This window comes from Bombina bombina, chromosome 3, assembly GCF_027579735.1.
Source record: "Bombina bombina isolate aBomBom1 chromosome 3, aBomBom1.pri, whole genome shotgun sequence".
In the NCBI taxonomy this organism is placed as follows: domain Eukaryota; kingdom Metazoa; phylum Chordata; class Amphibia; order Anura; family Bombinatoridae; genus Bombina; species Bombina bombina.
The window spans coordinates 964,154,834-964,167,919 of record NC_069501.1 but is presented as its reverse complement, the minus strand read 5'-3'; the positions used below and the strand labels follow the sequence as shown (position 1 = coordinate 964,167,919).

The window sequence follows — 13,086 nt, the reverse complement described above, 5'->3', positions numbered from 1 at the left end:
TTGTTCATACCCTTTTCTATTTATGAACCACTGTTGTAATTTCTCTTATTGAGGTGATTCTCTCTATATTTATGTGATCGGGAATCATTTAGGGGACATACATATATTTAATTTAGTAACCTTAGAGCACTTTATATTTTTTATGAGTAGTACCTTATTTGGTATATGGGCTGTACAAGATAGTCTCTATCTTTTTGTAGTGTTTATCGCTAAGGATGTGAGGATGTCTGTGACATTTATGTATTTCTTCATAACATGTTTTTTAGTGAGTTCACTAATATGGTTTATATTTATCTAGTGTTCATATTTATTTTATATGGACTCAATATTTTAATGTCTTCATATTGAGGAGTTTTATATTTTGTTGTGACATATATTATTCCTTTCACTTGAACATAGTTCCCTTTTTATAGGACGAAAATAGTTTTTTTCAACAGGATTACCATCTGCAATCAGTCCCAAGTATTGCTACTGTTGTGAGTGCAATCTCTTGTTGGTTGTTGGTATGACTCTTTGTTCAATCTAGATCTACATGTCTCTCATCTCATACGCAATCGACAGAGCCATGGGTTTAAATCCCACCACAGCCCAGTCAGTCAGATTGCCTCCTAGACCTTTTCATTTCTAAGGATTACCATAGGAGATATCCAGGTTGGGATCTAGGCTGTAGTTCTGGCTAATCCTTTATCTCGGATGCCAGCGTGCAAGTTGTCATTGAGCTCTTTGGTTAAGATCTTGGTCTGTGTATGTCTCTTCCTAGTCCAGACCTTGTTTGGTTCTAGTTTGGCAGAGATTATTTTCGATGTTACTGGTGGAAGATGATCTTTTCCTCCTCTAGTCAAGTAGGCTAGATCTAAGGGTCACCAGAATCTAATTTTGGTTAGTGGAGGTCCTGTCCTTCAAATTGAATCTACTCTATTTCAGGAGGGTCAGTTTATGGTCTCCATAGCCCGGAAGGACGTGTATTTCTTGTTCCTATTCTCAGAGAACACCTACAATTCCTACGGTTTATCTTTCTGGACAGATTCTTCAGTTTTTGTTGCCCTTTCCTTTGACATTTTCTCGGTCCCTTGGATCTTCACAAAGGTGAAGCTAGGGGCTCTTCTGGTGATGATCAGATCTCAGGAGATAGCGGTGACTCTGTGATACCTGAATGGTTCTGGTTCAGGCGTCATCTTTTCATTCAGACTTTTCTGTGGATCTCATACAGGCTTTTATTTTGTCTGTTCGTAGTTCTCATGGATAAAGAATATACTGGAAGGTGTTCCCTGTCTCCAGGTATGCTTTTTGGACTCGATCATAGGCTTTTTATCCATGAATGTTGAAGGTTTTCCTGATGAATGTCAGAAAGTCCTATATTCTAATGGTTGTTTCCATGGACATTATTCCTTTTGTTCGTTTCAATCTGAGACCTCTACAGTTATACTTGCTCAGACAATGGAAAGGAGACCACTCGAATCTATCTCAGAGGATAGTTTTAGATTCCCTAGCGGGAGTCTCTTTAATTTGGTAGGACTATCTGTCTCAAGGTTCATGCTTCCTGAGACATTCCTGGGTCATTGTGACCACGGACGCCAACCTGATGGGCTGGGTGAACTCTTTGGAGCTTTGTAAAAAAGAGCTTAGGGTTTTTTGGACTTGAGGAGTCTTCTCTTTTCATAATTTTCTTAGAGTTGAGAGCAATCTTCAATGCCTTTAACAGCTTGACCTCAACTAGCCTTGGTCCGGTTTTTCAGTTTTCAATCGGACAACATCTCCTCTGTGGCATACATCTTCCACCAGGGGGTACTCAGAGTTCATTAGCATTGAAGGAGGTGTTCCGTATTCTGCAGTGGGAGGAGTCTCTATACTATTTCCTATATGCCATCCACATTCCAGGGGTGATTAGGTGGAAAGCGGATTTTAGGAGCAGGCAACTTCTTTCATTGGGGAGTGGCCTCTCCATCCGGAATTATTCTCAATGGTAACCCTCAGGTGGGGGGTCCCAGAGTTGGATCTGATGACGTTACGTCAAGTCGCCAAGCTTCCTAGTATGGTTTTAGATCTAGTGATTCAAAAGCCGTTCTGGCAGTACCTTGGAATTTCGGTCTAGCATACCTGTTTCCTCTGTTTGTTCTCCTTCCACGAGTCATTGCTCGTATCAATCTGGAGAAAGTGTCTGTGATTCTCATAGCTCCTTGCAGGATCTGGTTTGCGGATCTGGGGGAGATGTCATCTCTTCCATCTTTGGAATTTTCAGCTGAGGAAGGACCTTCTACTTCAGGGTCCATTCCTCCATCCAAATCTGTATTCCCTGAAGCTGACTGCTTGGAAATTGATCGCATAGTTTTGGCTAGGCGTGACTTCTCTGAGAATATCTTTGATTCCATGATTCAGGCTTGTAAGCCTGTTACTCGCTAGATTTACCATAAGGTATGGCACAAATACCTTTTTATTGGTGTTATTTGAAGGGTTTCTCTTGGAACAAAGTAAGGGTTCCTTGAATTTTGGCTTTTCTAGGGGGGCCTGGAGAAAGGATTTGTCGGTCAGTATTCTGAAGGGTCAGATTTCTGCACTGTATTCTTTTGCATAAACGTCTGGCAGATCTGCCAGATGTTCAATCTTTTGTTCAGGCCTGTGTTTAAACCTGTTGCTCTTTCTTAGAGCTTTAATCTTGTTTTTAAAGTTTTGCAGCAGGCTCCTTTGAGCCGATGCATTCTGTTGATATTAAATTACTATATTGGAATGTTTGTTTCTTATTGATATTTCTTCTGCCTGCAGAGTTTCCGAACTTACGGCTCTGCAGGGTGATTCCACTTACCCTATTTTTTATGCTGAAAATGCGGTCCTCCATACTAAACTGGGGTTTCTCCCTAAGGTAACGTCGGATCGCAATATTAATCAGGAAATTGTTGTTCCTTCTTTTTTCCCCAGAAGCAACGTCTTTTGCATAACTTGGATGTTGTGCGTGCTTTAAAATGTAACCTTCAAGCAACTTAGGCTTTTCGGCAGTCTTCTGTCCTGTTTGTTGTTTTCTCTAGTAAGCGTAGGGGTCAGAAGACCACTTCTACCACTCTTTCTCTCTGGTTCAGAAGTGTTATTTGTTTAGCTTATGAGACAGCTGGACAGCAGCCTCCTGAGAGAATTCCGGCTCATTCCATTAGAGCTGTTTCTTCTTCCTGGACTTTCAAAAGTGAAGCTTCAGTGGAGCAGATTTGCAAGACGGCCACATGGTCCTTTATTCATACTTTTTACAAATTTTACAAATTTGAAACTCTTGCTGAGGCTTCTTTTGGGAGAAAAGTTCTTCAGGCTGTGGTGCCTTCAGTTTAGGTCCACCTGTCTTGTTATCCCTCCCTTTCATTCTGTGTCCTCTAGCTTGGGTATTGGTTCCCATTAGTAATTGGAATGAATCGTGGACTCTCTATGCCATAGGAAAGAAAACAAAATGTATGCTTACCTGATGAATGTATTTCCGGGCATAGAGAGTCCACGACCCACCCTTGTTTAAATTCAGACAGTTATTTTTTTTACAAACCTCAGGCACCTCTATATCCTTGTGTTACTACTTTTTCCATTCCCTTCGGCTGAATGACTGGGGGTTATGAGTAAGGGAAGTGATACTTAACAGCTTTGCTGGGGTGCTCTTTGCCGCATCCTGCTGGCCAGGAGTGAATATCCCATTAGTAATTGTAATGAATCGTGGACTCTCTATGTCCGGAAATAAATTTAGCATGTAAGCATACATTTTGTTTTTAGAGAAAACAAAGCAACTTTGTATTGGTATCTGGGTAGTAAAAAAAAAAAAAAAAAAAAATTTCAGTGGTTTTTACTTAACCTATACTATCTCTGAACGCTACTCGTACGGCTGTAGCACACGGGTGGCGTGCCATCATATTTTTTTCATGTCGCCTTGGGCACAGATGCCATAGGTTCAATACCACTGTTCTTATATATGTCTGTTAATTGCCTGCTGCTGTTATTTAATTACCCAATACCACAGGGGTTGACAAATCTGTCAGTAAGAAAATTTAGGAGCGTGAGATTTTTTAGGTGCCAGACAGTGGTATTTGTAAATAGATCTATAGAGAATAACCCAAAAAGTTAGGAACCAGGGGTAAAATTCATATATGCTATGTATACCATATATGTGTGTTTTGTTTTCTCATTGTCACTCTTTGTCCTCTCCCTGTGTTTAGATGTATTGGCGCCACAGTATCCCTGGCAATCAAATGATGTTTCTATGAACCTGCTGCCTCCAAATCACAGCAATGACTTTTTGATGGAGTCTCTTGGACCTAATAAAGAGAATGAAGATGATGTTGAAGTTATGTCAACAGATTCATCTAGTAGCAGCAGTGACTCTGATTAATAATGGCAGCAAAAAAGGAGCAGAAACATTTTTTTATATTTAGCTGTTGGTTCCTGAGCGATAGAGGTGTCAGACCCAGGAATGCACTGGCATCAAATGCTGAGAAAGTTACCAAAGTAGCTTATTCTGGCTAATCCAAGGAGTCAAGCCAACTCTTCCCTTGATGGAATAGACTGTGGTGTAGCAAAAAAGACTTTTGCAAATTGTATATACTTAATATATTTTTGTCTATGACAAGAGAAAACCACTTGTGAACTACATTAGATGGGAGGGAAACTAGTATAGAATCTAACGTGGCAAACTATTGTGACTTTTTGTTTGTATTTTTTTTTGTGGCATAAATTGTACAACATAAGTTCAGTGCAAACATCCTCATACTTATAATATATAATTGTTTTATCACCAATACAGAAATTTTATAAAGCAAGATTTCAATTTAGTGCTTGCGAAGAAATTGATCACTTTTAAAGCAGGCCGATGCATAGCTCTAAAATAGGACTATTAGTAGATTTAGAAGACTGTAATTCAATAAACAAAATAAAGTTTGTGTATCAGAAAATTGCTATAGATGATTCTAGACATTATTTTCATTCTAGTTATATATTTAACAATACTTAAGGTTCTGTTGTGGCCTAAAGTAAGGTGTTCCCCTAGCTGCTAGTTTATTGTATTTTTTGAGGAAAACAATCTACCCTAGTGTATAAATTAAGAGCCCTCCTGAAAACAAATGATGCAGTATCTACAACGTACATTGTTTTGTTTTATTTTTTATTGTGTCTTAATCATCAAAATTGACTTATAGGGACCCCCAGTGGCTATTTTTCTTTAGTGTGTATTCTGATACATTTAGCATAGAAATATGTGATATTCATGAACCATTATTCTTCAAGATGACAATGAGCAGTATCTCTAAGAGGGATATCTACAGATATAGGAAAAAGCTTTATACAGTATTGTGTTACTGTTGGGAGAATTTTGTCTTATTCTGTACTAACAATGATCTAGTTGTGCATCACTTATGTATACAGCTTTCATGTTGTGTGCGTGTGAAGTTACCACAATACCAGCAGCTCATTACATAAACCTACTTCTATTTAATAATACGTTATAGAAACCATTTCATGTACAGATCATATTTTCATTTCTCTAATAATAGTGTTCAACTAAAGTATGTCCTTAGTCTAATGTATGTCTGAAAAGATTTATTTTATTTGATGCCATTTTTGTACATAAATCAATAAAAACACATTGAACAACCATCATTGACTTGTAATTAACCATAATATTAACACTAAATAGTGAATGTGTTTTACAAACTTTCCTTTTTTCCTTAAAGGGACAGAGCATATAATGAAAAAAATAAATAAGGTTTCCAATTTGCTTCATTCCCATGATATTCGTTGTTGAAGAGATACCTAGGTAGGCATCTAGAGCACTACATGGCAGGGAATAGTGCTGCCATCTAGTGCTCTTGCAAATGGATAACATTCTTGCAGAACTTCTGCCATACACTCCTGAGCTGATGTCCCTGCTTTTTGAGAAAGAGAAGAAAATTTGATAATAGTAATACATTAAAAAGTTGTTTAAAATTGCATGCTTTATCTGAATCATGAAATAAAAAAAATTGGGTTTCATGTCTCTTTAAATACAAATATTGGGGGGGGGCGGCACCTTAAATGGTCGCAATATCGGTTGCTCTGAGTGAAACATTGATAATATGCCTTTTATTAATGTCTAAGAGGATCATCCATTTACCTCACCCTGATAACTAAGACCTACTTATCAAGCTGCATTGAATGATACTATAATATTGAGACTATATAACCCTAAATAACCGATCCGGAGCGTTGAGGCCTAAGGCAGTCACCTGAGTGAGAGGCTCTCAACACCCCCCCCCCCCCTTGGTATCTTGTAAGTCGGGTACGCAGTGCAAAGACACTGAAAACTTCAATTAAATGGAACCTGATACGGCTATTCTGATCAAGGAGATATGTAATCTCTTAAATGAACATTTTTTTACAGCTAACTGAGAAGATGGCGGCAGCATGGACATATGACGGAAATCTTCCTATCACTAAGCCTGACCTAATGGTTGTAAAACGGGCGATAGACTACGAGCCTCCCGAACACTGTGTGAATCCGTGCCTTCTCAATACACAATCAGACAAAGTAACCTCCACAATTAATTAGTCGATGATAGTTAATGAGGACCTAGGGGTAACTGCCGTATGTAGCTTCTCAACAGTCTGGCCCGAGGCTGACTCCGACTCCACTGACTTAGGAGTGATTCTTGTACTGCAGAGCCCCCCACTGACTATGAGCACCTATTCGGACCATCAGTCGCATCCCACAAAAAAAAGGCGGCCCTACAGTGGGAGCATACAGGGAGGAAGACTACACAAGATGGCGCCACACCACCACCTCAGACACCCCTACCCCTGACATTAAGAGAGTGCCCTACCAGTCCACATGAGATAACTGGCGACATGGGCTAGTTGCTAAAGAAATCTACAGCACAAGTTCTACCTGAAAACCCGGAGCAGACACGGAAACAAGTTGGCAACGTTGAGTCTGCAGTCATCGTTCCGGTGTGGGCTTCATGGAGGCTGGATGGGTCTTCCCTGGAGCCGCGTGAGCCGCACATCTCATGGAAGCTTGTTGACAGTGCCCAGGAATACTTTTGGCTTTCAAGGCACCCGAGGAGTCGCACATCCCATTCGCTCTGGAATAGGCTAATGGAAGTCATGAGGATTGCAGGAGATTAAACCTCTGACCGATGTCTGGTAAATCTTACCTTGTACTCTCTTAACCCCAAGTTAACGGGCACTACTTAACTGTTTTCATGAAGCCCCCAAGCTGATTCTTCCCTATAATTTTAATCATCAATTCCCTTTAGACAATATGTTATCAATTGGTTATACTTTCCAATTGAACAGCCCTATCTAATACACTTAATGTCCATGCACAAGATTTATGATGGCTGCTATAACCCACACAAGCTTCAGGGACATAGGAGATAGCATAAGAGTTGTTCCTTACTACCTCGCAAACCATTTATTGATAAACAAGGGGACTGTTTTCTGTTTTCTTTTTTTTTTTTTTTTTTTAAAAAGGGAAAAAAAACAACAACTTTCTTTTCAATGGGGACTTTGCACCTTCCCGCTCCGCTTGATTTATTTGCCCAATCCTAGAATGCATTAATCCTAATAGCGGCACTATAGCCTGAGGTTTGGGGAACATTATTTATTGGGATGCTACAGTATTTGCTATAACTAATTGGAGAAATGTTTGCATAACTTTTTGTGTCAGATGTATGCAGTAAGTGTTTTCGATATTACTTATATTCAGTGTAACATGCTAACATAGACACTTAATGTTTAACTCATTCCTGCTATCGATTATTATAGAGGTTAATTACAAGGCAGGCAATGCATGTATATATCCAACCTCACTGTGTTATAGATAGCCACTTGAAAACAGAGGCTAGCTAAAACCCTTTACACACATCCCTTATTACAACATCAGCTCCTATAACCACTTACCCATAATCTTTAATTTGTATCCCATGGTATTTTACTGCCACTACCGAGCTGTCCGTAGCTGAGACAACAAAGGCATGTTTGTTACCCGCTTCCTTGGATTCAGGGGATTAATCAGATAACTTTACATAGCAGACAATGTAGCCTAACTGGTTTACGGATACAGGGCTGATGAGTCTTTTTATGTATGGCACCGGTTTCCCTAACAAGTATTTAGTCCCCCCCTAATAATGTCACAATTTGTTCCCAGTTTGAATCTTTAAGATAACATTTCCTAACTCCTGGGCATGTTTCATTGTTTCTGCTTAGCCCTGTCGCATAATCAAGATGGTAAGCATTTGTCTGCGTTTAAGTTCGCCTCACCCTTTTTAACCATACCAGCCTCCAAACAATATGAATTTTTGGGTTTGCAAAAGATCCAAATTTTTTTTTTACTAGTTCCTCATTATTAAAAATATATGCCCACTACAACATGTATTACAGCTATTGAAGAGATCCTAAGCTGTCAAATATTTGTTTGTGTGCTCCTTGATAGTTCAGATCCTCAAGGTTCCTATATGTAAAGTATACTATTTGTTTGCAATTCTAGTTTTAAGGGTCCAAGAGCAACCCTATCTGTTATAAAGTCAGAGGTTACCAGAGGCGTAACTAGAAACCACAGGGCCCAGGTGCAAGAATCTAAGAAGGGCCCCTCCCCCCTCCAAAAAAGGGTGAATTTAATACATATCATTTTTTTATTTTTTTTACATTACACAGAAAAAAAAATGTGAATCAGATTACATGTCTGCAAAAGGAGGTACCTGTAATCTGCCGGTGAGATGGCCGGCCTGACCCTACCTGCCCAGTACTTTATAAAGTGACCACAGTAGTCAGTGACATGGTCCACCCCCCCCCCCCCATACTATATATAGTGGTACTGTATAGTGACACTGTTTACCCCCTGCCCCCCCCCATGCTGTAGTAACAAGGCCTGTAATTTGCTGGTTCCACAAACACACATACACACACATACACACACACACATACATGCATGCATAAAAACACACACAGTCACATACATGCACACATACATACATACACACATACATGCATAAATACACACACAGTCACATACATACACACACATAAACACCAATGGGTAAAACAGAAACACTAACCCCTGTAGTCATGTCACACTCACATGATATCAGTGCAGGCAGTGGATGGTTAGCGTTTTTTATAAAAAAAAAAAGCTGGGGCCCAGTCACACCTGCTACCTCTGCACCCCCTGTAGTTTCGTCCCTGGAGGTTACCATAGTGAGACCCAAGATCAGTCTCTTCATTTCATTATACCTTCCCCTAATTTTCGGATACATTTTGTTATTTAAGGTCCAAGAGTGACCTCTGGGGTTTGTCTTGGAAGGTTTCCTTACGAATAGGCACCATGTATCAATGTTGTCATATATAACTGTTCATTATTTTGTTGATGAGCTGTGCTGCAGGTTTGACATACCATTATAGACATGTACATTTCTTCTTTTGTGCTGTATGGAAATTCCATCTGTATGTTTATAATGTTTGTATGTCTACTTTACGTACATCAATAAAACGTTTAAAAAAATCAAATTTGATGATAGAGGTACTAATTAATTGACCCTAAATCTTTTAATTATATCAGGTAGACTGATAGCAGTTATTATTACCTTCTGCAATGGAATAATAAATATTGCTATAAACATTGGTGGAAACACTGATGGCTAAAGACACATGCACACTCCTGAGCACACAACGTCCTCAATTACTAGTGGGAATATCACTCCTGGCCAGCAGGAGGAGGCAAAGAGAACCACAGCAAAGCTGTTAAGTGTCACTCCCCTACCCATAAACTCCAGTCATTTTTTTTGCCTCTGTCAATGGAGGAGGTGAAGTTTTGGTGTCTGAAGAAAATTGGAATATATTTCACTACAAGCAAGATTTTTGGGTCTAGCCGTACTCCACATTAGTCTCTTCAGTAGGGCAGTGGTGGCTTTAAAGCAGTTAGGAACTTGTGAGGTGGGCCTTACTACGTTTTCCCAACATGTTGCTGCCCTTGTATAGAAAGCCATAGTAGGTTTACTCTGTTCTTTCCTTTTTCCACAGGTCTCTGTAAGGAGTGGTGTCCTTTCACACCGTGTGAGCTGTCTGACGGCTAGATTGCAGGTAAGTGCTTTTCTGTCTGCTGAGTAGGAGACTAGCACATTAAAGATTCCCTGCAGTCTTAAGGGGACAAATAGATCCTTAGTAGGATTGATTTATGGCAGAATGCAGGCACTATTATGTATGTTATATCGAGACTATATTGGTTAACCCTTCTTATGGCAATGAAAGAGTTAAGCTCTTTTTATCTGGCTCCTTATTCTCTTTAGAGGAATTTGACACTCGAGAGGTTAAAATTATCATTTTAGTGTCTCTAATCATTTTTATTTCTATGGGACTGTGTGTTCTGTCACTGGGTAACGCTTTTGTCACAGGGGATATGTTACAGCTCTGTGTGTTTTTAACTAGTTTGCTGGTCCTCTCAGTATTACAGCAGCTGGAGGGCGGGCTGTGCTTTTCTTGCGTGCTTTTTTGCAAGCAGAAACTGTGTGTTGCGCAGCTAGTTTTCTCTGCCGGTCACATGACCTCCTTCTTTCTGCTCCTATCTGAGCAGTGTCGGCAGATTTAGCGTGTCGCCTTCATGGCTCTGAACTAGTTGGAAGGGGCAGGTAGACACCTCAGTTTAGCTGAGGTGTAGAGGCTGACAGTGTGAGGTTTTCTTTTTGATAATCAGACGCTAGAGGTTAGTTACCGCTCTGAGCAGGGGATAATTTAAAGTGACAACCTATATTTAAGAAACATTTTTATTAATGTGACCGTAAAAAGAATTCTTTTTGGATTTCTTTAAACTGTTTTTTGTGGATCATGTCTGACACGGAGCAGGAGGCTGCTTTTATGAATACGTGTCTATTGTGTCCAGAGGTCCAGATTGTCTCCCCTATGCAATTTTGTTCCTCATGTGTAAAAAGGACATTAAAATGTAAGGATAAATTCTTTTTTGCTGAGCCTAATGTCTCTCAGGTTGATGCTGTTCAGGCAATGCCACAGCTTTCTCCTAAAACGTCCCCAGCCTCTATGGTGTCAAATACAGTGCCTCCAATTCCTCTCAACCTCCTGGAGGAGTTTATTTGCACGCAGAAATTGCTGCCCAGGTATCTTCAGCGGCATTAGCTGCCTTTCCTATTTTAAAAGGAAACCACAAGAGGAAAATTGGAGATTCAGATAGTAAGGTTTCTGCTTTTGCTTCTGTTACCCGAGTTGCTCTTTCTCATAACTCTGATGAGGAAGATACTTTGGTAGCCTCTGAGGGTGAAATCTCAGATTCGTACAGTGTAATTCCTTCATCTGATGCTGAAGTTGCAACCTTCAGATTTAAGCTTGAACACCTTCGTGGACTGTTAAAGGAGATTTTGGCTACTTTAGACGGCTCCGATGCTCCTGTCATTGTCAACCCTAAGAAATCTAGTAAAATTAATAAATACTTTGATGTTCCTTCCTCTGTAGAGGTGTTTCCTGTGCCAGACCGGACTACAGAGATTATAGCACAGGAATGGGAGAAGCCAGGGGTACATTTTTCCCTGCCTCTGTTTTTAAAAAGAGGTTTCCTGTCGCTGACTCCATTAAAGAGTCATGGCAAACAGTGCCTAAAGTAGAAGAGGCCATTTCTACTCTGGCTAAGAGAACTACTATTCCTATTGAGGATAGCTGCTCCTTTAAGGATCCAATGGACAAAAAGCTGGAGGCTTATTTGAAGATGTATGTTCATCAAGGTCTCCAACGGCAACCTGCAGTGTGTATTGCCACTGTGACAAGTGTGGCATCCTACTGGTTTGACACCTTCAGGTAGAGTCTCCCTTAGAGGAGATCCAAGACAGGATTAAGGCTCTTAAGACAGCAATTTCCTTTATTACCGATGCTACCATGCAGGTTATTAGACTGGGAGCCAAGATATCTGGTTTCGCTGTTCTAGCCCCCAGGGCATTGTGGCTGAAATCTTGGTCAGTCCAAGCTTCTGGCGATTCCTTACAAGGGTAAAACCTTGTTTGGTCCTGGTCTGGCAGAAATAATTTCTGATATTACGGGTGGAAAAGGGTCTTTTCTACCACAAGACCAGAAGAATAGACCTAAAGGTCAGCAGAGTAATTTTCGTTCCTTTCGTAATTTCAAAGTAAAGTCCTCCTCGTCCTCTTCCAAGTAGGAACAGTCCAAGACTTCTTGGAAACCCAATCAGTCTTGGAACAAGGAGAAGCAATCAAGGAAACCCGCCAATCTGTTCATAGTTCCCAAAAAAGAGGTAACTTTCCGACCTATTCTGGACTTGAAGTGTCTAAACAAATTTCTCAGAGTACTGTCCTTCAAGATTCGTTCCATTCTTCCTTTAGTCCAAGAGGGTCAGTTCATGACAACCATAGACCTGAAGGATGCATATCTTCATGTTCCCATTCACAGGGATCATCACAAGTTCCTGAGATTCGCCTTTCTAAATAAACACTTTTAGTTTGTGGCTCTTTCGTTTGGCCTTGCCACAGCTCCCAGAATTTTCTCAAAGGTTCTGGGGGCTCTATTGGCAGTGATCAGGTCTCATGGAATTGCTGTAGTGCTATACCTGGAGGACATATTGGTTCAGGCACCATCTTTTCAACAAGCAAACTCTCATACAAAGATCTTGTTGTTTTTTCTATGTTCCCACAGTTGGAAAGTGAATCTGGAAAAGAGTTCCATTGTTCCAGCTACAAGGGTACTTTTCTCAGGGACCATAATAGATTCCCTATCTATGAAAATAATTGTAACGGAGGTCAGAAAATCAAAGATTCTTGCCTCTCTCTGCAGTCTACTGTTCGGCCATCAGTGGCTCAATGTATGGAGGTAATTGGTCTGATGGTCGCTTCCATGGACATCATTCCCTTTGCTCGATTCCATTTGAGAGCTCTGCAGTTATGCATGCTCAGGCAATGGAACAGAGACTATTCGGATCTCTCTCAGTGGATAGATCTAGATAATTCGACAAGAGACTCTCCCGTGGTGGCTTTCTCAGGAGCATCTGTCTCAGGGCACGTGCTTCCGGATGCCTTCCTGGGTGATTGTGACCACGGACGCTAGCCTGCTGGGCTGGGGAGAGCAGTCTGGGACTCGTTAAAGGCC

At 40.5% G+C, this 13,086-nt stretch overlaps 1 protein-coding gene across 1 annotated transcript in view; it reads left to right on the top strand.

Annotated features, from left to right (window-relative positions):
• The window catches only part of MED4 (mediator complex subunit 4), a 55,641-nt gene extending 50,031 nt beyond the window's left edge, over positions 1-5,610 (top strand). Inside the window, exon 7 of the mRNA XM_053708018.1 lies at positions 4,179-5,610. Coding sequence (XP_053563993.1) covers positions 4,179-4,351 — 173 coding nt within the window. The 3' untranslated portion in view covers positions 4,352-5,610. The remainder of the gene's footprint in view (positions 1-4,178) is intronic.
• Positions 5,611-13,086: the final 7,476 nt, after the last annotated feature.